Below are 26,906 nucleotides of genomic sequence, written 5' to 3'. Positions count from 1 at the left end.
TTCTTTTCCCCATCTTCTCTCTTCATCTGTGTGCTTCTCAGCCTCTCCTGTCGCCTCTCTTCTTCTTCATCTTCTTCTGCCTTCTGTTCTTCGTCTTCTGTATCTTCTTCTGTGATCTTCTGTCTTCTGCCTCTTCGTCTTCTGTTCTTCTGTCTCCTGTTTCTTCGTCCTCCGTCTTCTGCTCCTCCCGCGCCTGCCCTCCTGCTCCTGTCTCATCTCTCTCCCTCACTCGCCTCCCCCTCTCTATCACCCCTATCTACCCCATTCGCTATCTGCCTCCCTCACTCCTCCTACCTACCAATCTACCTATCTCTCTATCTCACTATCTATCTATCTCCCTCACTCACCACCTCCTCCTATCTACCTATTTCTCTATCTCTCCCACCCTCCCGCCACCCCCTGTTACCACCCCTATCTTCCTATCCTCTCACTCTACCTCTCACCCTCACCCACCTCTACAACCCCCCTCCCCTATCTTCCCAACCCTACCCCTATCTCTCTCCCTAATCTCCTAAACTTCCTAACACTCACCCCCCTCCACCCTTAAACCCCCCTCCCCCAGCTCTTCTCACTCTACCTGTCCCCCCCTCCCTCCCGCTTTCCCGCCGCGACCTCCTGCACGCCCCCGCCCCCCAGCTCCCATTCGCCCCCAGCTGCCCCCTCCCCCCCCTCTTATGGCGGCCGCTGCGCGACCACGCCGGAGGCGCGCCAGAGGCAAGCCCGTCTGTGCCTGGCCCGCGCCCAGCGCCACGACCCCTGGTCCCCAGCTCTCCCAAACCCGCTGCTCCGCTACGACCCCACCACCCTCCACGCCCTCAACCCAGGGCGCTCCAACACCTGCTTCCAAGCTCACCCCAAACGCACCCATGGACCCTTCGCCTGCAACTCCTGCAAACGCATCTTCCACCACGCAACTACCACGACCACCAGCCCACGCGCCATCAACCACCTCAAGTGCATCCTGGTCAGCGCTCGATCTGTCCACAAGCACTCCGTGGAACTCTGGGACCTCCTGGACTCCACAACACCGGACGTCGCCTTCATCACGGAGACCTGGATGAACGCCTCTTCGGCCCCAGACATCGCCACTGCCATCCCCGAAGGCTACAAGATTTCCAGAAAAGACTGCACCAACCAAGTAGGAGGAGGTATCGCCATCGTCTTCAAAGACTCCATCAGCTTCACCACCTCCACCGAAGACACCCCTCTCGCCGCTGAACATCTGCATTTCCAGATTCGCACCGACCCCAGGACCACCCTCAGAGGATCCCTCGTCTACCGTCCCCCCCGGACCGCGCGCCCCTTTCAGCGACTCCATCGCCGACTTCGTCTCCCCGCACGCCCTCGCCTCGCCGGACTACATCCTCCTAGGCGACCTCAACTTCCATCTGGAACAAAACAACGACCCCACACCACCGCCCTGCTCGACAACCTCGCCAACCTCGGCCTCAAGCAACTGGTGAACACCGCCACCCACATCGCCGGACACACGCTTGACCCTATCTTCTCCGCCAGCAAACACGTCTCCTTCAGCCACGCCTCCGCTCTACACTGGACCAACCACAGCTGTGTCCATTTCGACGCGAGACCCGCCACCTCCGCACTCAACCCATCCCTCGTCGACAGTGGAACAAAATCCCCGAAGAGCAACTCCTCTCCGCACTCGCCATCAACCAACCTACCCTCACCACCGACCCCAACGACGCAGCCCTCAGCCTCTCGAACTGGATCTCCAACTGCGCAGACAACCTTGCTCCCCTCAGACGCACGCATCAACAGGCCATCAACAAAAAACCTCTCTGGTTCTCTGACACTCTTAAAGAATCGAAGAAAACTTGTCGCGCCCTCGAGAAGGCCTGGCGCAAAGACCACACCGCCGACAACATGACCGCCCTCAAAAACGCAACCCGCGAACACCACCACCTGATCCGCGCAGCCAAAAGAAACTTTTTCACCGACAGACTGGACAAAAACAGCCACAACAGCAGAGAACTTTTCAGCATCATCAAAGAGTTCTCCAACCCCAACGCCAACGCCGTCACGCCCTCACAAGACTTGTGCAACTCCCTCGCCACCTTCTTCCATCGCAAGATCAGCGACCTCCACGACAGCTTCGGACACAAGACCCAACCAAGCATCACCGAACCCACACCCCCGGCCATCACCCTCAACGCCTGGACCCACATCAACACTGAAAAACCAAAACCACCATGAACTCTATCCACTCCGGCGCCCCATCGGACCCCTGCCCTCACTTCATCTTCAATAAAGCCGACGACATCATCGCCCGCACCTCCAGGCCGTCATCAACTCTTCATTTTCTTCTCCTACCTTCCCCGAAAGCTGGAGATACGCCGAAGTCAACGCCCTACTAAAGAAACCTACGGCTGATCCTAGCGACCTGAAAAACTTCCGCCCCATCTCGCTCCTCCCCTTCCCTGCCAAGGTAATAGAGAAGACCGTCAACAAACAACTTACCACCTTCCTGGAAGACAACAACCTGCTCGACCCTTCACAACCCGGATTCCGAACCAACCACAGCACTGAAATCGCCCTCATCCTCCTCGACCTCTCGGCGGCCTTCGACACCGTCTGTCACCGCACCCTAATAACCTGCCTCCGCTCCACCGGGATCCAAGGCCAGGCCCTGGACTGGATCACCTCCTTCCTCTCAAACCGCTCTCAAAGAGTTTACCTCCCACCGTTTCGCTCAGACCCCACTGAGATCATCTGCGGCGTACCTCAAGGCTCATCGCTCAGCCCGACACTCTTCAATGTCTACATGAGCCCCCTCGCCGACATCGTACGTAAGCACGACATCATCATCACCTCCTACGCCGACGACACCCAACTTATACTCTCCCTCACCAAGGACCCCGCCAGCGCCAAGACCAACCTACAAGAGGGCATGAAGGACGTCGCAGATTGGATGAGGCTCAGCCGCCTAAAGCTGAACTCTGACAAAACGGAAGTCCTCATCCTCGGCAACACCCCGTCCGCTTGGGACGACTCCTGGTGGCCCGCGGCCCTTGGTACCGCACCGACCCCCTCAGACCACGCCCGCAACCTCGGCTTCATCTTGGACCCTCTTCTCACCATGACCATGACCAACCAAGGCCGTGTCCTCCGCCTGCTTCCTCACCCTCCGCATGCTCCGCAAGATCTTCCACTAGATCCCCGCTGACACTAGAAAAACCGTGACCCACGCCCTCGTCACGAGCCGCCTGGACTACGGCAACACCCTCTATGCTGGGACCACCGCTAAACTCCAAAAACGCCTGCAACGTATTCAAAACGCCTCGGCCCACCTCATCCTCGACGTACCCCGCAACAGCCACATCTCCGCACACCTGAGACACCTGCATTGGCTCCCAGTCAGCAAAAGGATCACCTTCCGACTTCTCACCCACGCACACAAAGCCCTCCACAACAAGGGACCGGAATACCTCAACCGTCGCCTCAGCTTCTACGCCCCCACCCGTCTCCTCCGTTCCTCTGGCCTCGCGCTCGCTGCCGTCCCTCGCATCCGCCGCTCCACGGCGGGTGGGAGGTCCTTCTCCTTTCTGGCAGCCAAGACCTGGAACACCCTCCCCACCTGCCTCAGGACCACCCAGGACCACTCCGCATTCCGGAGACTCCTCAAGACCTGGCTTTTCGACCAGCAGTAACTCCCCCTTCCCCTTAGCGCCTTGAGACCCGCACGGGTGAGTAGCGCGCTTTATAAATGTTAATGATTTGATTTGATTTGATTTGCTTCACAAAATGCGTGCAGGCTTTCACTGTAATATGTAAAGCATTGCATCGTCCATCTCAAAACGGATTTGGGTAATACGTCCTTACCAGCCTGTGATCCATCTATCCACCTTCAAGGTCCTCCCCTGAGCAGTTACTCTTCCAAGTATGATTCAACACCTTCCATATATGGGTGCCTGTTTTTTTTCTAAAACCGATCCCAAGTAAATGAAATTCATGCTCATTAGTGCCCTAGATTGTAACCACTGATTGAGGACTGGCTGCACGCCATAAAATAAGTCTCTCCCTCACCTTATGCTTCTCCCTCTCACTCTTCCTCTCCCTCTTGCTCTACCTCTCCTCACCCCAGTCTCCCCATTGGGCGGCTGACATTCCACCACAGATTGACTTAGGTGATTATGCAAATCCCTAAATCACAGAGGAAAATCAATAAAGACGAGTTTCCTTTTGGTCCTCCTTCTCTCGAATAAACCTCTTCCTTCTCTAAAACTTCAGATTCACTTACTTCTGTCCTATGGAAAACTACTCATGGTCCACCTCTTCTCTTATCATCTTAGTGGAATCCCTTTGTCCTAGCTTCTAGCTGATTTAACCCGTCCTTACCATAACTATGAACGCCTTCCAAACTGATAATCACCCATCCCCCTCTCTTTTCCCATCCCATTCCTTACTCAAACTGTGTTAACTTGTTAACGTGCATCTTCCAGTTTGAAGAACTGCAAATTGTCCAATAATTGTGATTATTTATAAGCTATTTCCTATGTAAACAGATTTGTAACCTGTTGTATTGCCAATTTGTTAATGCCCTCTGGTGGTTCTGTACCATGCACTTGCTGGTGTGTACTTCTTTGTAAGGTGCCACTACCAACCCTGGCCCCTCTTCGGTTAAGTCCATGCTGTGTTATACCCACAAAGTCAAATGGAGAAAAATGTACAAACACTTCCCCTGCATAAAATATATACTGTGGCAAGTGTGTGATGACAAGCCTCGTAATGTTTAATCGGCTTGCAATAAAAGTATATGCCAGTGTTAGATTTTTATATTTATTTTTTGCTTCATTTTCAGAGATCATATACATTAATACTGGAAGCATGGGACTGGGATAACGACACTAAAACAGGTGAGGACAGCCTCATTGATTTTTTTTTAATGTCTTTTAAGAAAATGTATATCATAAATCCGATCATGTATTTTATGGTATGAATGAAGTCCAAAATGTTGGTGGAGGCAGGTTAAAAGGAAAAGTTGGAAAGTGTTAAATACAGACTATACTGCTGATCTGGTCCTTCTGGTAGGCTTCAGAATTTCTTAATTGTCTTCATCTGTTGCCAGCTATGTTTGCTAAAAGTAGTTTGAACCCCATACTCATTCGCCTTTTTTGTTTGTTAATTATAGACACAAACGATCTCCCAAAACATGCTGATCAAACCATGAAATGTGTGTGTAACGTATATACACATTTTTATGTATAATACATATTCTTAAGCAGTTAGTGATTACCTTTTTAGTACGTATCAATTAAACAAATAATGTTACATTTCTTTTGTTTGATTTATTTTCTTCTTTTTAGGTTTTCCAAACCTTTTCCTTGCCACAGATATTTTGTTACTGATAAATCATTCTGTTGGGACATAGGAAAAAAAATGTCTTGTACACAAGATACTTTACTCATTTTTGGGTGAGGGCCTTCACTATGTCCAACTGTCATAGATTGAGTAAAAGTTACTGGTGTTTACATTGGTGAGGCTTTGTAACGATGCTAACTCTGTACCAGAAGCATAGTAATAAAGGTGGGAAATGTATGACTTATTTAGCTAAGAATGTGGAAAGAGTCAACCTAATAAAGAGAATCATAGACCCATCTGTAGGTAATTTTGCACGACTTTCAACTGATTTTGAGAGTAGGATTTTAAATGTCTGTAATTTTACAGTACTGAATTAGACCATGGTATCTAAAGTGTTTGCAACATCTTGGAGTGATACTGGCACTTTCTACATTACCATCATGTCCTGAAATTGGAGAAGAGCATGCAGTCATTTGAAGAGAGCATAATGACTGTGAGACGGTCAAACAGCATATAAACTTTTTTCCCAATCTGAGATTTTTTTTTGTATGACTTATTGGACATGGTTACAATGGTTTTGATTACCTTCATGTACCTTGCTGGAGCATTTTCATCCTTTGCAGGAATCAATGCTCATAGAGGCCAACATACCTTTTGGACCCTACTAGGAGTGTGATGGAACCATTAACACCATTTGACATATGAACCAATAAAATTGCGGTTCATGACCTGGTTGGCCATACAAGGAAAACTCCAATCGGGAATAAAGTTAAGGGGGTTTATTACAAATGCAAACTCAGTCATATAGACAATTCTCAAGGCAAAGTTATAAAGATATAGAATCATCAATAGTTGCCCAAGGCGACGAAATACGTTAAGGCGAACTAACATAAAAAAAACTAAGCATTCAATAAAGATGGCACAGATCACCAGCAAAAGTGTCTGAACAGAAAACATATTTGCTCAGATTTAACAAGCATCAGACCGTTTCAAATCTGCAGATTTATAATTTTGGTTGGGCATACGGTAACCCTACAGTAGGCCAAATCAGGGAATGAAGTGTGGGGCTGAACATGTGTGCATAGGACAAAAGGGGGAAAAAAGAATTTGGAAAAAGGAAATCTCGGGCAACAAGATACTAACTAAGGTAGGCAAAAGCAAGATAAAAGGGAAAGTGGCAGCGGGTCAGAATCTTCATCATGAGTCTTCTACAAGGTTTAGGGAGATGATCTCTAAGTCTCAGCGGTACATCGCACAGAGCAAAGCAGAGAGGAAGATTCTTCTCCAAGGTGTTCAGCATTTAGGGTTCAGAATAGGGGCTCAGCTTCTCATCTTCGGACAGCTCAGTGTGGATCTGACTGACCAAAGTCCAACCGGTCATCGGTATATCAAAGTTCATAAAGCATTTTGATTTGCCAAAGGTGACAGACCCCCAAATTACGTTATAGGGGCATCAGTCAATAAAAATCTATCACACAACTCTAGGTTGAAACATAGGCATATCTTCCCAGGTCTGTCATGGGAACCTTATCCATCCATGTAGCTCCACACAGGATCAAAATAATTGTATAAACTGTTAGTCCATTGCTCAAGATGTTCTAAACTATGTCTTGAACAATAGAGGTCTATTACCAAAGCTGGTCTTCTCTAGGGAACGAAGTTTGAAACGAAACTCATGTTATGAAACTGAAAGAGGATTTCTTGCACAGTCACAAAATACAAGACTAACTGACCTCATTTAGGCTAATGAAAGTGAATTATAGAAATACATTTAATTATTATGTTTTAATAAACACATTTAGTATGCAAACTTATGACTTCAACATTAATGCTTCACTAGTATTCATATTTCAGCAACTTCAAATGAAAAGACTGTGTCAATATGTTTCTATTGATATAACTCAGAACTGCATTTCTCTGTTTTTGCGCACGTATTCAAATCATTAATCATTAGAAATTCAATATCATTTCAATACATTTGGTTAGTCTAAAGCATAAATTACAACAAAATATCAATTAAATCTTGCAAGCTGATTTATGTGCGATATCACCAGGGTTTCTAACACCAGTTCAAACAAATGCACAGTTAAAAGGACTCCTCATGGCATTTTCTACATTAAATCTGTTAGTACTTTAGTTAACATAATGCATATTTTATCATGTATAGATGACTTCTGTGACATGAGGGACAGCACTAAATTACCAAATACATCAAGCTGTTATACACATGTCGTAATCTGTGGTTTTATCAACTTATGGGCTTTTTTCCAGCCAGAAATTAACTTTGTTTGAAAGCTAGAGAGTTAGTCTAGTCTTTCATCTAGTTTCTTGCTCTCCTTATCGTTCCTCTCTCTTTGACGATTTCAGTGTAATGGCTGCATCGTTGAGGTACACAGACTGCCAGACCTTACTATGGCTGCCTCGAAAATTCATCTGTACCCTGCAGCCCTCCTTTTTTCAGTCTTGTTAACTGGTCGCACTGTTCTTCCACAATTCTATATCCATGACATATTCTATCCACCTCAGATCTTCCTGGTGTACCTGCATCCCAAAGGGCTCTTAATAGTCTATGTATGCACTCCTGCTTCTGGACCTAGATGTGACCCTGAAGGGCACCCAACTGTGTCAAACCCCAACAACAGATCTCGCATCTGTGAAGGACAGATGAAACATGTAAGGGGCTTGTTTTAGTGTCTGATATTTCTAGCAGGGGCGTGAGGGTGGTGTTTACATTTAGCTTAGCTCCTGTATTATTCCACCTGCTGTTGGCAGACCAGGCCTTTAGATATATAATAAAATGTTTCATTCAAGAACTACTTTTGTCAGTGTTTGGGACCACTGAAAATATTTTTATTTTTAACATAGCGGGTTAGATTTCAGAAGTCATGGGGGGCCCTCCAATAAATTAGAAGACATTGAAATCTGCGACTACAAAAATGTGTGGGAAAAGTTTTGGTATGAGAGAAATTGGTCTTACAGAATTTAGGGGCTGTGCCAGAGCTGGATAGTAGCTAACAAGGGTGTGATGTAGATTAAGATTAGTGATGGAGCAAAATCATTCAGGTTAGTTTACTTTCAATTTCTTATAATTTTTTCCATGGCTAATCTGTTTGCATGTAATAAAACACTTTTCAACCAAAGCACAATTTCCATAGGACAAATTCAAATTTGTTAAACATGAAGAGCAAGCTTTCCCAAGCTGAAGTGTTTACGTCTGTGTCTAGAAGAACACCTAGGTTAACTGTTACTTATGGTAACATCTATAAAATTAGGGAGAGTATATTTATACCAGTTCTGTCCAGGATTTTCTTCTGTGCCAGGAATAGGATTTCTGTTTTAATCCTACTTATCTGTAAACAGTTGCTATTCATCAGACACTCTAAAACAACCATTACCTTTTACTTGGTGGAGAACAGATCCTGACTTCAGTAACATGAATACAAATGTATGAGTCATCTGCTTACAAGCACAAGTGGCGGTCACAGAGCAATACTAAAAGCTCATTTACATCTATATAAATTAAGCGGGGAGAAATCATGATCCCTGAGAAACTCTCCATATATCTTTCTCTGCTGGAGAGTTGAAATCTCAAAGTTCTTTGCCATGCTCAATAGACACGAACAGGCCCACTGTAAAGTCTGTCACTATTCTATGCAAAGGAAGCTATATACTGAACATGTATCGTGGTATGTGCATACACAAAGACCTACATTTAGAGTTTGGTGGAAAGGGTACTCTGTTGCAATGTCTTTGTAAAAATAAAAAAAAAAGAAACCGGACTCAACTGGCTCACTTGCAGTAGACGGAGATGGCCAGAAGTTAACGATCTTTGAAAAAAATTGTTTGCTGACATAGCTGAAGAGATAGTAAAGGGTGTGAAAGCCCTGACAATCACTGTATGATATCCATCTGTGTCACGAAATGTCAATGTCATAGAGTTCATACCATCAAAGAAAAGAATAATTTTCTTCTGGAACGAGAAATGGCTCTTTCCAGAAGGGCACCATCTTCTAGAGCAGTGGTCCTCAAACTTTTTAATGCCGCGCCTCCTGCGTATTCCACCCCCTCCCCCACCACCCCACAGTGGGAAAATAAAAAAATTTGGGCCCCCCTTCAGAACTTTTCACAATTATTTTATAAAGATGGCAATGTTTAAATATGTCTAGACCTATTTAAACATTGCAATTAAGTACTTTTACCTTTTTAAACATGCAATAGCTTGCTTCTGAATAAAACACATTTTCTGTTATCTGCATAATGCGTCTTTAGGCAAGTGTCTGATGACCCCCTGGGATCACTTGGGGCTCTCCTAGGTCGACCCGCCCCCCAGTTTGAAGACCTCTGTTCTAGAGGAAGAAATAGTTTCAAAAACATGGCTGAGGAGTTCTAGAGATTGTGGGTAAATATTACGTTAACTAGGCAGTGGAGCAGTGTTTGACATGACTGGCTCGAGATCACCAATCTCCGCCGTGAGATTTAGGCATAGACATTAAATATGCCCTTTGCAGAGGGCTTTCTTTTTGGACCAAAGCTCAACAGTGCAGTTTACACCACAAAATCAAACTCCGAAGCAGTAAGGGTGTAAGATGACTTTATTCAGGAAAAAACTATTTCTTTCAAGAGGGAGAAGCTCAGAAATAAATAAAAATATTTGGTTTCCCACCAATCTTTCAAATAGGAAGGTAGTTACCAAAGCACAACCAAAGTGGTCAGAATGAATGAGGCTGAAATGGACTTTAGGCTCTTATCCATCCTGACCCACACCCAGAAGCAGGCTGGACTTGAAAAACTGTCCGCCACACAGTTTAGTAGAAGGACAGATGTGTTATTTCTGACAAGCCTGGCAAGAAATTACTTCAACAAATGGGTAAACAGTCTAGTATGATAAGAACACACAGTCATGTTTCTCAAAAAGCGTCCAGTGAAATCCCTTAAAAAGGTGGAGGGAAAAAAATATGTCAGTTACAGAAAGCGATCCTTGTTATCGTGCTCAAGTCCACAGTAGAACATTACCCAGATGCTATCGAAAAGAGGGAGCATAATCAAAGTAAAATCTGGTACTAAAGAAAGTAGGATGGAGACAAATTCTAAATCTACAATTCGTCAAGTTGCTGCTCAAGAGTAGGGTTTTGGATGAAGAAATAGCTGATGATACTGCTGCTTAAAGAGAGACTATTTGCCATCCCTTGATGTAGATGATTCACGGTCCTGTAGTCTGAAATATATGAAAATATATATTGAACCTTTTCTTCCTGGTGAGTGGACAATTGAGATTGCTCCTATTAGGCCTATGATCGGCATGAAGGATAATTACAAAGTATATGGCCTTAATTTCGGCCCACATATGTGGATTTAGGCTTGGACACCATATTTATTTCCGTTGGGATGCATGGCTAAGAGCTGTTTCCACACAGGGGGTTTTCATTAATACAAACCTTTCTAGATTTGGTACTCTGTGATGAGAAGAAATAATTGCTAATTCCAGCTTGGCATTCAGTATTCCCATTAGCAGAATTCAATACAGAAAATGAAATTGTTCGATCCTCAAGATAGAGCAGACAGGTGTTGATAAAGACTTGCAAAAAAGCTATAAAAATGAACAGTCCGTACTGGGGTAATATTGTCTTCTATTTCCTCACTGTCCTTCTGTAGACTGATGATGAGGCCCATGGAGGAACATCTGGTTATTCAATAGAATCTGGATAGTGGTGCTAGAAGCTTCACGTGTGGTTCACTCTGACTGTTTGGCGTGAAATGTTTGGAGGATTAAGGAAATGTACTAGTTTGCTTACCAATCCATGAGCTGCAGACCCATGAGGTAATTGTTGGTAAGTTGTTGCTCTTCAGATGACGAATGACCCTTTAGTATCTGACTGCCAAAGGTAATCCAAATAGAAAAGTCTTGCAGCTCAAGGAGACATGTAATGCAGCAGTTCCTTCTCAACATTCAGGGTTCTAGATTGAAAGACTTGACCAACAATAAGATTAGTGTTTTATATTAAGAAACAAAGAAGCACAAGTTACAGCGATGATCAGCCTTGGCTCAATGGTACACATCAGACTTTAGAGCACCTCTCAGTGAAGGTTAACATGCTAGCTGATGCCAAAATCATGCACCTCACTGTGATGGGATGTTGGAATAGAAACTTACTCCTGAGAAAGAAAAACATGAAATAGTAAAAGATATTAAACATGGTAGACACTTTCTCAATATGTGGTATGTGAAGGTTAGGCTTTAGATCTCCTCCTGTCTGACTCACTTCCAGATTGCTTACAGATTGATCCAAGAATCTTCTGTAATGAAAGTGACTGATCCTAGTCCTGCCGGAGATGTCTGATCTGCAGGCTTCCAAACTCCCAAGTCACCACTCTCTGCTGGTGAGACAGGGTAGCAGTTTCCACCACAACATAATTTCAATAATTGTCCTAGCCTGGCACCCAAACAATTGCATATTGGACACACAGACATAACTGGAAGTTGTAGACCCACTTGACTAGAGCATGAGGGCTCCATATGCATTTATACAAAAAAATGAAAAATTTGGATTCAGTTTTACCATATGAGAATTTGCCTACCAGTGAAGTAGTCAGGGCCAGGACTGCACCGTACATCGATGGTTCATTTGGCAGCTGTCTTAAAGTTTTAAAATGTAGGTAAACCGAATAATATTTTTTCTGGGTAATCAAAGACTTCTTGAGAGGCATCCCTATAAAGTTGTGATCCACTGGACCTGAACACTGTCTTACTAATAATAGTTGGCACACCCTTTGAATGTATGTGTGCATAACATATGTAATTGAATACAGCCTTTTCTGATAGCAGCCATAGCCAGATACAACAGCAAGCTCCAAGCTCCTTTGAGACTTTTTGAGCCATAAGGAAAATCCTTAAATGGGATTTTTGTAGAGAGGGTGGCGGGAAGTACAAGACATTCCTTTATGCCAGTAGTGCCTTTGAAATTTCACTTAAACCAACCATTGCCTCAACCAATATATTTAAAAAATCCAGCCGGTGAAACAAAAATTGCTTTGCACACTTTAAATGCTGAGAGTGTTCAGATATTTTTTCTGGGAAGAATGAAAGAGTTTTGCATCACAGATCAGCTGTTCTTCATGCTTGGACAGTCTAGCAGGCAGCATCATAGTTTATGTAGGGGAAGGCAACATGGATAGAGTTATGTATCAGAGTGTTTACTCCAGTATTGGAACTTTCATAGATTCACATGCTTGAATCATTCCCCATCGTCGAGATGGGAGTCCCGGTACAATTTTCATAAGTAATGTTAAAACATATTGAAGAGAAAAAGGCCCTAGGCCTCTTCAATTTCATAGTCTATCAGAGTCATTTTGTGAAAAGGACCAAACCTGATCCTCCACCAATCAGGCGACAGCACCCTTCAGAACCTCCTGAGAGAAGCTCTAGCACCTCAGATTTTCTACCGCACGTCGTGCTAGGGAGTCTCCTCAGAGCTCTGCTCTGTTTACACACCTTTATTCAGCTCTTTTTCTCTCAGAGAAACTCATTTATTTGGATTTGTCAGATCTTTTTCAACTATGTCTGACAAGGAAAAGAAAAGTCTCTTTAGAGACTGCAAGACTTGTGGGAAGAAAAGACTTCATTCTGAAGATCCTCATCAAGACTGCATTTACTGCCTGTACCCAGATCATTCAGCCAAAGACTGTAAGATGTGCCATACTTTTTCTTCTAAGACCTTAAAGGATAGAGAAGGCAGATTATTAATATGGCTGCAGAAACTGAAGCATAGGAAGGATCCAGTTTCTGATTCTGAGAGTGAGGAATCGTCAACATCCAAGAGATCAACTAAAAGGGCAAGATCATGCTCTAGATCTCCCTCACAAATCTCAAGGAAAGCCCTCAAAAAGACTGCTTCAGGGTCTTATAAGGGTCGCAGCCCATCTTCTTCCACAACTAAACTCTCAAGTAAAGAGGGGAAAAGACATGCTTCCAGTTCTGAGAGGCACAGGAAATCCTCATCTGTTCCACCATCTGTGCCTTTCAAAAAGCCATCCTCTGTGACTGGAAAGAAGGCCTCCTCGACAGATTCCCCGTCGACGGCACCGTCGGTGGGCGCATTGCCGATGACAACAGCTACTTCAGGTTTTCCATCGTCAACGGCTCCGTCGGCGACATCGTCGACAACAAGTGCACCACTGTCGACGAGGACTGCAACGACGACATCAGCGTCGACGTTGTCTACACCTCGTCATCGTCGACAGCGCTGATGTCAGTGTCAGCCCTACCGTCGTCGACGACTTCGTCGGCGAAGATTTCTGCTATTAAAATAACGGTGCGTCCAGCGTCGACGGCACCGTCCACGACAAAGTCAATCTATACGTCGTCGACGACACCGTCGACGAGGGAAAAACATCAAAAAAGAACAGAAAAGTTAACTCCAACCCACACTTCACCTAGTAAGGTATCCTCCCTGGTACCAGCACATCTTTTGGAGGGAGATGAAGATTCAGATGAAGATGGGCCTTTTGGAACAGCCCACAGCCCCTCTGAATTGAATGTAAAATACCAGGAAGAGGAGGAATATGAGGAAGCTTATGATCCCCAGGCTTGCTCGGAGCGTCAGCAGTATCAGCAGGGAACGTATATTCCTTCTGACCTGCTTACTGGCCTTAGAGCGATGTTAGTGGATTACAACAGAAGGTTTCCTCCACAAGGAGAACAGCCTCCTCCATCGCCCATTTCTGGTCTTTCTACTCCACATCAAAGACCAACGTCTTTGCATCTCACAGATGTGGCCACCCCGGACATGACAATTCCTCAAGACACTGACATTTCAGAAGGAGATCAGAAGGAAGGAGAGCTCATAGATACTCACTCAGAGTGGGACGAATATATTATTCCTGCTCCATCTTCTCCTTCGCATTCGAAGGTGGAGTCCCCACCTGAAGACATTGGAGGTTTTCACAATCTCCTAGAGAGGGCAGCCAAGCGTTTTGCTTTACCGCTACCTACGAAGCAAACCGATTGTTTCCTTTATGATTTTAAAGAGCCCTTCCAGAAGTCTGTGCGCTCTATCCCGATGGTGAACTACCTGTGGGAAGAAGGCCTTAAAGTCATGACTAATCCGGCAACAGTCACAGCAGTTTTACCACGTCTGGATAAGAAATACAAAGCTCCTGATGATGCACCAACATGCTTGACAGGACATCCTCCTCCAGATTCAGTAGTAGCTCAGGCGGCTCAAAGAAGATCAAAAAATCCTTCTGCTCCGATTTCCGCGCCCCCAGATAAGGAGGGTAGAAGGCTAGATAACATAGGGAAAAGATTTTCGTCTATGGCCAGCCTAGTGCTTAGAGCTGCCAACTCCTTGGCTATTTTGTCTCGATACGACAGACAGCTTTGGGCGGATATTGCATCGTTTATTAATCAACTGCCAGAAGACGTAAAATCAGAGGCAAATAAGACTGTACAAGAGGGTCAACGCACGTCTGCAGAGCTTATAGACTGTGCAATGGATATAGCGACCACTGCTTTCAGACAGCTAGCAGGTGCTGCTGTATTAAGAAGACGGGGCTGGCTCAAAGCCACCTCATTTCGCTCAGAAGTCCAGAATAAGATCCTAGACTTACCCTTTGATGGCCAAGCGCTATTTGGGAAACATGTGGACGAAGCCCTACAGTCAATTAAAACAGACACGGACACGGCAAGGTCATTAGGGACCCTGCAATATCGAAGATCGTCCTTTCGTCCTAGGGGGCGTGGCCAGCCCTCTTACAGAGGGGGCTATCAACAACAGAGATACTCTTCCTATCCATCACCTTCACAACAATATCGGCAATACTACTCCCAAAGGCAACTGACTCAACCAGCCTATACTAGACCGGCAGGCCGTGGACGTTCAACCCGCCCCGCCAAAGATTCAGCTCGTAGAACCTGATGTTTTCAAGGCGCCGGCTACGCTCAGTCCTCCTCCTATCACCCTGGGCGGGAGAATTTCCTTATTTCTCAGTCAATGGCAAACCATTACGTCAGACAAGTGGGTCCTACAATTAGTGGAACGGGGCCATACTCTAGAATTTGTCCAGATACCTCCCTCCAACCCTCCCAGCAGGACTCCTTTAAGATATCCTCAACAACTCAAAGAAGAGGTCTACAAGCTCCTTCTCAAGGGAGCTATAGAGAAGGTGCCTCGGGCTCAACGAGGAACAGGATTTTATTCCAGGTTCTTCATCATTCGAAAAAAGTGGAAAGATTGGAGGCCGATCCTCGATTTAAGGCAACTAAATGTATACCTAAAAAAGCAGTCGTTTCGAATGATCAGCCTGCAAGACGTCCTTCTGCGTCTCAATCAAAGAGATTTTGGGCCTGATTCTAACTTTGGAGGACGGTGTTAAACCGTCCCAAAAGTGGCAGATATACCACCTACCGTATTACGAGTTCCATAGGATATAATGGACTCGTAATACAGTAGGTGGTATATCCGCCACTTTTGGGACGGTTTAACACCGTCCTCCAAAGTTAGAATCAGGCCCTTTATGTCATCACTAGACCTCAAAGACGCATACTTCCACATACCAATCCACCCTTCCCACAGAAAGTATTTGAGATTTACCGTAGCCGGGAGCCATTACCAATATCGCGTCCTTCCCTTCGGGCTCAAATCAGCCCCAAGTATATTTACCAAATGCCTAGCACCAGTTGCAGCCTTTCTCAGGAGAAGAAAGCACCAGGTCTTTCCATACTTAGACGACTGGTTAATAAAGGCAAAGACTTACGCAGGAGCACACAAGTCAACAAGAAAGTGCGTTTCCTTCCTGACCAATCTTGGATTCACAATCAACTGGGAGAAGTCCAACCCTCTACCAGTACGCAGTATTACTTTTCTGGGAGCAAAACTGAACACGGAATCCGGCATGGCATGTCCCACGTTAGAGAGACAACAAAGATTACTAACCCTAGGGAGTTTCATAGACAAAAGGTTACAGTCCGTCTCTTCAAATCACTATTGGGCATGATGTCTTCATGCATACCTCTGATCCCTCTGTGTCGGCTAAAGATGCGCCCCTTGCAGGAGCAGCTAAACCGTCAATGGCTCCAAGTATCAGGCACTTTCGAAGACCAGATACAAATAACTCCGATAATGATCAAAACTCTCAAGTGGTGGTCTCAAAAGCATCATCTGTCAATCGGTCTCTCGTTTCTTCAACAGCCAGCCCCGTGGACCATAACAGATGCGTCACTGGAAGGCTGGGGCGCAGTATTACAGGACCTGAAAATAAGTGGCAAATGGCCAACTCATCTGGCATCAATGCATATCAATTGGCTAGAACTCAGGTCAGTGCACCTCGCCTTACAAGCGTTTCTCCCAAGAATCTCTGGATCGCGAGTGGTGATAAGAACGGACAACACCACTACGATGCACTATCTCAACAAACAAGGAGGTACAAGATCTCTCACCCTCTCCAGGGAAGCCCAAGCGATCTGGAACTGGGCCTCGCAGCAAGGCATCACACTATCGGCGGTACACTTGCTGGGAATAAACAACAAGGCAGCAGATGCACTCAGCAGACAGAAATCGGACTGTCACGAGTGGGAACTAGACCAGACAGTACTGACCCAGATTTTTTCCCAGTGGGGAACACCAACAGTGGATCTGTTTGCGAAGAAGGACAACGCCAAAAGCCAGTTCTTCGCAAGTTGGCATCACCAAAAGGGATCTTGTGGGAATGCGTTTTCGATAGTCTGGTCAGACATCTTTGCTTACGCCTTTCCTCCCATTCCGTTGATCCCAAGGGTCCTCATGAAGATGAAAACAGAACCGTGCACTCTCATACTAATAGCCCCGTACTGGCCGCGCCAACATTGGTTCACAGAGCTCCTCATTCTGTCAGTCAAACCTCATATTCCACTGGAGCCGTTACCTCATTTACTAACAATGAACAACGGCCAAGTTCGGCACCCCGATCCGCACTCAATGCGGTTATCAGCATGGCTCCTCACCACAGAGAATTTGCGCATTTGAACATCCCGCAGGACTGCAGAGATATTTTGTCAAAGGCCAGAGCGGATAGCACTAACAAGGCGCACCAGTGTAAATGGAAAAGATTCTGTGCCTGGTGTCATCAGCATCACATCGACCCTCTACTTTCACCACCAGAAGAGATATTGCCGTATCTCTTACAGTTAGCTCGATCTGGCCTAGCACACTCGTCCATTAAAGTTCATGTAGCAGCCATAGCTGCATACAGACGTTCAGATGAGACACCCTCGCTCTTCTCTTCTAGGCTGATTAAGAGATTTCTGAAGGGGCTGTTCAGGGTTTACCCTCCTTTCAGACCGCCACCTCCTTCGTGGAATTTGAATATTGTTTTGGCACAACTGATGAAGCATCCATTTGAACCGATCCACTGTGCTTCCCTCAAATACTTGTCGTGGAAGGTTGCCTTATTGATAGCTCTTACATCAGCTAGGCGGGTCAGTGAGGTGCAAGCGCTGTCCATCCAAGAGCCATTCCTGCAGCTTACACAAGATAGACTACTAATGCGCACTAACCCGCATTTTATTCCAAAGGTTCCGTCAGACTTTCACATGAACGAACCTTTGGTCTTCAAGTCTTTTTTCCCTCATCCATCTACTCCAGCGGAGAGGGCATTACACTCTTTAGACGTGAAAAGATGCGTTCAATTTTATTTGGACAGGACTAAAGCTTTTCGGCGCTCTAATCAGCTATTTGTGGCGTACAGTGCTCCTAGGAAGGGGTACCCGCTATCAAAGCAGGGTATTTCTAGATGGATCGCCTCTGCTATTCGCTTCTGCCATCAGGTAGCGGGCAAACCTTTGCAGTCATCTGTGCATGCTCACTCGACGAGAAAAGTCTCATCGTCAGCGGCATTGTTTGCCGGAGTGCCACTACAAGACATATGTAGTGCAGCAACATGGAAGAGCTGTCATACCTTCACTAAGCACTATTGTTTGGAGTCCCTCTCGCACGGAGAGGTAGCAGTGGGCCAGGCGGTTCTCAGGAATCTCTTCAGGTGAAGTTGAGCCATTTCTCCTCCATCCCTCCATCCTAGAACAGGTATGCACATTGAAAAAAATAATAAAAAAAAGTATCTAAAGATAAGAGAACGCTATCATAATCCCAAAAGTAAGCGGGTTTTCAGACATTGATCATGTTACAGTAGTGTCTTATGATGTTTTATTACTGGTTTGTTATTCAAATTTCATCATGTATCTTCACAGGTATATCTCTATAGATATTAGAGATAAGGAGATACTTATATTTATATACATATAGATATGTGTGTGTATATATATATATATATATATATATATATATATATATATAGAGAGAGACATGTGTCGGTACACTCATATACTTCATCAATTTATGCATGATGATAAGAAGGGCTTGTGGTTTAAGATAATTTGTTTATTAAAGATGTTGTCATTTTACAATGTGCATAGTTATTGCTTTCTACTCTGATTCAAGCATGTGAATCTATGAAAGTTCCAATACTGGAGTAAGAAAATAAGTTACTTACCTGTAACTATAGTTCTCCAGTATTGGAATCTTTCATAGATTCACATGCGACCCACCCGCCTCCCCGGAGAAGCTCACTTAACCTCTTTCTTTCTATTTATACATATATTCAACATAATATAAGCACTTGTGCTTCGAAAATCTGAGGTGCTAGAGCTTCTCTCAGGAGGTTCTGAAGGGTGCTGTCGCCTGATTGGTGGAGGATCAGGTTTGGTCCTTTTCACAAAATGACTCTGATAGACTATGAAATTGAAATTTTCTCTTCAATATGTTTTAACATTACTTATGAAAATTGTACCGGGACTCCCATCCCGACGACGGGGAATGATTCAAGCATGTGAATCTATGAAAGATTCCAATACTGGAGAACTATAGTTACAGGTAAGTAACTTATTTTCTTATTCAATGCAAATAGAAGCATCATATACAAGTGTCACAAGTACTGGCCACAACTAAAGGTCAGCATGAATGAGTACCTTTTCTGTGTAACTGCAGAGAAGCAACAGTGAGAATAATACTGCTTTAATGAGAGTAATTTCCCCACCATTCTTACAAAATAATTGTCAGTCTAATTAAGAACATGTGAATCAATGTAGGATCCAGTGCTACAGAAGAAAAGTTTGCTTACCTGCAACTCTAATTCTCCAGCATTAGTATTGTTTATAGATCAATGTCTAACTTCCCTTTTTCCCATATGGTGCTGAAAAACATCAACAGTGCATATGTGTGTTTAAAGTTTAAGCTTCTCCACCTCGTTGGCTGGAAAGGGTACCGAAGCACAATGAGGTGAATACAGTGTAGGAATAAGTATATGATAAGGTTGCTGCAGTGCTAATTTATTTTACTCTGGATTTCTAGCCTGTCAATAGAATAATCCAAAGCGTTTTAACCTCTGATAAGTGCCACTTCTGTTGGCCTTTGATTTTAGAGAAGTAATTTAGGAGAGTATGTACTAAAGCATTTTCCCATAGACACAGAATGGGTAAAATCCTTTGGTACATCTGGCCCTTAGTCTTTCCAACCTCCCTTCCTTGAGAATGAGTGTACCATCCTGTTAACAGCCCAGAATCAGCAATAAGATCCCTGATGGAGAAGAAAGGTTGTTTTTATTCTTGGTTATGCATAATTTCTGTCTTTTATGCTTACAAGTAGACTACACCATTTTTATTTCTATAGAAACCAATGGTTATCCGTCAAAATTGGCCTTGGTGTTAAATGCCAAAAGTGTGCAGAGCACCCTTGATTCTGAGACCTACCTGCATTAAAGTCAACCTTGTCACAGGTCCATTTTCTCTGTTTTTTTAAAGAAATGTTTAGAAAAGCAGTGGAATCAATTATGATGTTTATTCGCTTCTTACTTTCCATTTTTTTTATTTTTTTTACTATTGACAAATATAGATTAAAACTAGATTGGCCTTTCTATGGTAAAAAAAATGTTTCTAGACATCGTACCACGCAGGGTACCCAGTGCTCAGTAATATCTATTACAGTCATACGAAGGAGAAACAGCGGTGCTAAGTATGTTTTCCTTTTTTTGTCGGCACTCGAAAATTCATTGTTTTAAAACGAAAGCTTAACTCCAGTTACGTACTGTACTGTAAGTGAAAGAGGAGGTATCATCCACAAGATACGGCCATTTCCGAAACTTTTTTCTTTGGAGTTACCAGATAGTTTCATTTCATTTTTGCTCCTTCTTTCAAGACATTTTCGGCCCACTAGCTACAAGGCTTTATATTGTCATTGCAGATTTTTGGGGTGATTAATATAAGTGTAGGCCACACTTGGGCCAGTCCTGCACTCTTAAAGGAATGAAATGAGATCTTGATATTTTGGTATTTCGCTCAAAAATGTTGAAATTTGAGTTCCTCCTCTTTTTCTTTGAAATGTGCAAGACAGCCGGCGAACCAGAAATGTCAGTATGTGTGGTATGAGGGTGCCAGCATATATCAGACTAACCGTTTCAACGTACTTTTCTTTTAACCCCTCAAAGTGTTGTGTAGCCATTTTAGCTATAGCTCCATGCACGTTATTTTAGCACACTAGGCCTGCCGCTGTGCACTTTAACCTAGATATATTTTATTCAGATTTGTTTATTATTTTAATTAATAATAGCCACATTTGCGGTCTTGTTTTATTTCTCTCTATCTAGCTGTACTTTGCCTAAGCCAGCATTTTCTTAAACAAGACATTTCTTTCACTCCCTGCTTCTCTCAAGGCTGCAATAAGATAGGTTCCCAGTAAACGTGGTAAACATTTTGTCTCTGATATTCATAGAAATGTACACATCCTTACAAAGGGACATTTTCTCAGAACATCAGCTGTTTTATTACAAAAACACTTCCCTGTCCCATACACGTTAGAGGGAGACTCCAGCCAGATGACCACAACTGAATGCTGATTGCTGAATGCTTCGCTACAGCTGCTTACGCAGACTTCAGACCTTTGCTCAGGTATGGGGGATGATGTCTTCCCAGGGGAACCTGAAGGGCAGAACTAGAGCTTAACATGCTGTGCTCCAATATAGCCTAGGTAGGCATTAGTCTGTTGTCTCTAGTGACAATATGGTAGCGTTATTTCTATACTTTACTCTCCTTGTCACAATTTTTATCTTGTCAAGCTTTATCATCCTGGTTATTGCAGTACATGCTTTATTGTCTAAGATGCAGTTGCTTCATTATTATTGAAACATATACTGCCTCTGCTTGTCCTTGTATATGTGAGACTAATGTAATTGAGGGAAACTGATGAGATCTGATTGACCACAATTTCCTTGAGAAGTCAGTTGTGTCATGCGCTTGGCTGCCCAATCATCCCTGCTCTTGGGTAGAGATGAGGCACTGCTAGTTAGCCGGAGCAAAACCCGGATTGGGGTGACAGGTGTCATCTGTAGTGGGCTAAGACTCAGTCTCCCACTCTGCAGGCGATTCTGCCGCTCAGATCCAGGATTCTCATTAGAATAATGAGAGCCTATGCGACAAAAGTGGACCATCAAGTGAAGGTTTGCGTCTGCTGTCCCGTCGAGGGACAAGAATATTTTGCACAGCTCATGCATTGTACTCTCCATGTGCTATTCTACTTAGGTTTTGCACTAGTGCAAAACAGGGAAAAAACTTCACACCATTTTGTTACTTGTTTAACTCAAAATAGGGATAAAAATAAAACATAGTTTGCTTAACATACACAATGCACCCTCCTTATTAATTTTAAACCAATAAAACAGAGATAATAACACATGAATTTTAGTACATGAATAACTTTTTTGAATGAGCAAACTGAATTTGCTCTCATTTTGCTAATGATGTAATAAAACTGTTTTGCAGCAATGTAATGTTTCTAGTTTATGTAACATAGTCTCTGATAGGTGTCTGTTGTGGCAAAATCTCTCCTGATGAAGGAATCGGTGATAGTGAGATACTTTGACTTTCCAACCACTTTTCTGAGATTTATTCTCCATATAATGTAAATGTTATTATGAAAACCAGTTGCCTTCTATTATAGTTGCATTTCTGTGGTAGATCATACCCCTAATGAGTTACTAGATTGCAAAGGTAGAAGGGTAGCAGTCAGACTATAGATTGTGCGTGGTGCAAAGTATGAACCTGTGTAGTACAACTTATGAAGGAAGGGTTTTGATCTCCTGTGTAATAACCAGATAGGTGCTCTTATCTTATAATTTGTCTCTGGGCTCAAGTATTTAGTGAAATTGAGTGAGGAATTAAGTGCTTCTGCCTTCTTACTTTTTTATCTGAGTGGAAGGGTGAGGGCTGCGGGTGTGGTATATGAGGGAAGTATTTCTTAGCTGTGCTTGTTGAACAGCAACGTACTCCTCATGCAGCTGGAATTGTGTTGCTGCACTTAAGCATGAAGGGGAACTGAGTGAGATATTATTGTGCATTCGTTCATGCCTACAGTGCTTTTGTGCAATACAGTCCAGACAACATGTATTTCATCCAAAACCATCAGACAACCAAGGGCATGCAGTCAATTGCAAAATAATTGAAACACTCAAGGTAGAGTTTTCATCTTTATATTTTAGGTAAGCGTAATATCGAAAGGGCACTCATCCAATGACTGAGTCCTCACAATGCGAAGCATCTTTCCACCTAACAGATTTCTGGAACAATTTGGAAACATTAGTAAACACAGGAGCATTGAGCTCAGTGTTGTCTTTGGCTTCATATTTTTCAAACCTAGATATCCAGTAGAACAAAGGAGTGCGCGTTAAACCTAATCCTCATTGAAGTGGCCAACTAATTTGGCCTTTTTAATGTCCGAGATATATAATCTTTGCTAGCCATGTCCTGCATCATCACTACTGCATGATTTTGGATTCCCAAATGGCAGTCTAGAAAATACCTACATGGAGATTAGGAGAGATTCTATGATGGCTTAGCAATAGTGGCCTCTCCCTGCAAGAATGGACATGGTTCGGTCAAGTCTCGTTCTTCAGCATCTCATTAACTTGACTTTCCATAGTGAGCTAGTAGTCAAGATCAAAAGCTGCCAATTCTAACTTCACAAGATAGTTTGAACAGCATTGTCCACTATACATATTCTTATATGTTGTAGGGCATCACTTCAGTTTCTCCAGCATTTAATCAAACCAATTACCGTGCATGCATGGTTTCTTGAGAAAAATTCTTCAACTTCCATGGTTCTGCACAATTTTATCACCAAGGGAGAAACATTTTTTTATTATTACTCTGCATAAATTCCCTTAGTCTCACTTGTTTCACGTTATAGAGCGTACATAATTATACTTGCACTTTGAAAAGCACTAGACACAAAATTTACTTCTGCAATTGCATATCTTTAACCTCCATTAGAGGTGGGCATGCACCATTCCACACTTCGCCAAGGTGATTCCCTCTGGTTAAAAGGGCGCTGAACCAAGAGAAGACACTTTAGGAGGATACCATGATGCACAGTGTTGAAGGGAGATCTTTCGGCACCAAACGTGTGACTGAACTCTGGTTACCCCAACCCTCGTCTGTTTGTTATACTTTCAGGAGCACAGATTGCTGTACAATGTCTTTACTTGATTTTAACTTGGATTCTAGATTTGAATCAAATGTTAATTCTGAAGATTTGTATGAATGGGGGTGGGTACTCGGTACAGCCCTTTTAGTTATCAGGGAGATCACACTATGTTCTTTCAAATATTTCTTTAATGAAGTATTCCTTAACACAAAATGCCATAGGATTACCCCCTCAGATTTCTTTGGTATACTTTTAGGGTATTCCTATGACCATGAGTCACTGTGGACAACAAAACTGAGAGACTGGGTAAGTGTTACAATTTGCCAAAGCCAATTTGCACAGTGTTGTCTTTGCTTTCCAGTGGTAGGGTCCTGTTTTGTTCAATCCATGTGATTTCTGCCACCATTTCTCATCTTTGTCATAGACACGTCTCATGACTGACCGCCAAGCATGTGTTTTAGAGTGCACAGTATCGTAATACAACAGGAAGGTTATTAAAGGGAAGGTCAGTGCTAACTGGCACTGCTGCAATGGGTTGTTTTACAGACCAAAACTTTTACTCTTCAGTGTATTACCCTAACAGTCCACCCTGGAAGAGAATATAAAGGAAAACTTTAACCTTTTGTTGATGCTCTGGAGTCCTTTAGAATGTATGTGATAATCAGCATAGGTAGAGAGATGGTTGGAAGCACACAACAAGCCACAACCCTTAACTCTAACAAGCACTTTCTAGGTTTCAACCACGGTGTGGTGCATTTTTCTGATAGTTTGGTCATCAGCTGTTTTTCTTCATGGGCCTAGAAAGGAGACTGGTCCACCTTTCAATAGCTATCTCTAACCTAATTTCCGAAATAAAAAAGTGTAGAGTATGTCTGCAACTTTATTGTCTCTGTTCTCTCTCATGGTTTTCTCATAGATCTTTGAAAATCTGTCCTCCGTGTGTTAGGTTTTGAAGGTCTAAATCATTTCTTTATTATGATGTAACCTTATTGTTTTTCGATGAGAGAGCTCTCATAGGGCACTGTTGAATAATGGTGACCATTTGTGTTGAGCACATGGCAACGTCAGTTGCCTATTGATTCTTTAAAGCGTAACTCTTAATTTGATAGTGTTGGTTTGATTCACTGGATGGTTGAATGGCAGAAGCAACCTACTGGAGTTCGATTTTATGACCTTCCGGTTGTATGAGTCTTCTCCGCTATTTTCTCAGCATTTCATCGTTGCCATTTCTTTCTCTGATATAGCATCTGCCTTTCTTTAGTGTGCTTTTTGAGCTGATTGATTAGAATCAACTTGTGAATTATTTATCAAGGGCTGCTCTATTTAGACCATGGTTTATGTTTCAAAACTATTACTTATTTAATAGTTCCTTTGCCTTCTATATTCCTCCCTTGTCACCGGATAGTTCTTGTGCTTCTCTGTGTCTACTTATTTCACTCAAATCTTATTTTCCTGATGAGCCTGATATATAATTGAAAAAAATCTGAACTAACACTTAACACATGGGCATTTGTGGCAGGCCCTAAGCATGCCTGGTCCAGTTGTCTTTGTTTTTTTATGCTTAGACTCCGACTCATGTTTACTTCAGTGTATGAAAGAGACTGATGCATGCTGAAAGTTCAACGAGGCTGCCACTTTAGTTGGAAATACGTAAATCCTGGAACCCTCCGTATAAATTCGCAGGCACTCAGCCACCAAAATGATTCAGTGGGGTAAGAACTCTCCTCCGCTTCACCTACACTTTGTGTATGACCTGTAGACCTTGAGGTTGAAATCCGACAGGGCCAACTGGGCCTTTCCTAATTCCGAGGGCTTTTAATTGATCAGTTGCCATTTACTTTGAAATGCTTTGAAGTGGCAGAAGTATGGAAGGGAGTACTGTATATCAAAGAGTTGAACGCAAAGCAAAATACTGTGGGATAGGGTAACTGGATGGACGGAATGCGGAACCAATCAAACATTCACCCCCAGTCACAGATCTGGGTTTAATTCATCCATTATTTTGCTCACCAAGCCACCCCAGTTTGAACCCAGCCATATGCAAATCAGTCTTGACCCTGTTCCACATGGGAACAGTCCAGCCCGAACTGCCAGGCCAGGTTCTCCCTGACCGGAAACAAGCATCCTGGGACCGGTTTCGGGGTTTCACCCCTCCTCAGCCAGGCTAGCTTGAATCCAGTGGCACAGTGAGCCCGGGACCCACGTCTGGGCATACCCGGCGCACTTAGGGCGGCAAAAGCAAAGCAAAATACAAACGCTGTGGGATAGCGTAGCTGGATGGACGGAATGCGGAACCAATCAAACATTCACCCCCAGTCACAGATCTGGGTTTAATCCATCCATTATTTTGCTCACCATGCCACCCCAGTTTGAACCCAGCCATATGCAAATCAGTCTTGACCCTGTTCCACATGGGAACAGTCCAGCCCGAACTGCCAGGCCAGGTTCTCCCTGGACCGGAAACAAGCATCCTGGGACCGGTTTTGGGGTTTCACCCCTCCTCAGCCAGGCTAGCTTGAATCCAGTGGCACAGTGAGCCCGGGACCCACGTCTGGGCATACCCCGCGCACTTAGGGCGGCAAAAGCAAAGCAAAATACAAACGCTGTGGGATAGCGTAACTGGATGGACGGAATGCGGAACCAATCAAACATTCACCCCCAGTCACAGATCTGGGTTTAATCCATCCATTATTTTGCTCACCATGCCACCCCAGTTTGAACCCAGCCATATGCAAATCAGACTTGACCCTGTTCCACATGGGAACAGTCCAGCCCGAACTGCCAGGCCAGGTTCTCCCTGGACCGGAAACAAGCATCCTGGGACCGGTTTTGGGGTTTCACCCCTCCTCAGCCAGGCTAGCTTGAATCCAGTGGCACAGTGAGCCCGGGACCCACGTCTGGGCATACCCCGCGCACTTAGGGCGGCAAAAGCAAAGCAAAATACAAACGCTGTGGGATAGCGTAACTGGATGGACGGAATGCGGAACCAATCAAACATTCACCCCCAGTCACAGATCTGGGTTTAATCCATCCATTATTTTGCTCACCATTCCACCCCAGTTTGAACCCAGCCATATGCAAATCAGT

General features: G+C 44.0%; 1 protein-coding gene across 2 annotated transcripts in view; it reads left to right on the top strand.

Moving 5' to 3' along the window:
* The window catches only part of JAG2 (jagged canonical Notch ligand 2), a 265,230-nt gene that overhangs the window by 66,562 nt on the left and 171,762 nt on the right, over window positions 1–26,906 (top strand). For both annotated transcript variants that reach the window (XM_069207327.1, XM_069207328.1), the window contains exon 3: window positions 4,820–4,874. In XM_069207327.1, coding sequence (XP_069063428.1) covers window positions 4,820–4,874 — 55 coding nt within the window. The remainder of the gene's footprint in view (window positions 1–4,819; window positions 4,875–26,906) is intronic.

Source organism: Pleurodeles waltl, chromosome 9 (genome assembly GCF_031143425.1).
Source record: "Pleurodeles waltl isolate 20211129_DDA chromosome 9, aPleWal1.hap1.20221129, whole genome shotgun sequence".
NCBI classification, from domain to species: Eukaryota; Metazoa; Chordata; class Amphibia; order Caudata; family Salamandridae; genus Pleurodeles; species Pleurodeles waltl.
The sequence above is the reverse complement of the archived record's forward strand: the minus strand, read 5'-3'. Positions and strand labels throughout refer to the sequence as shown.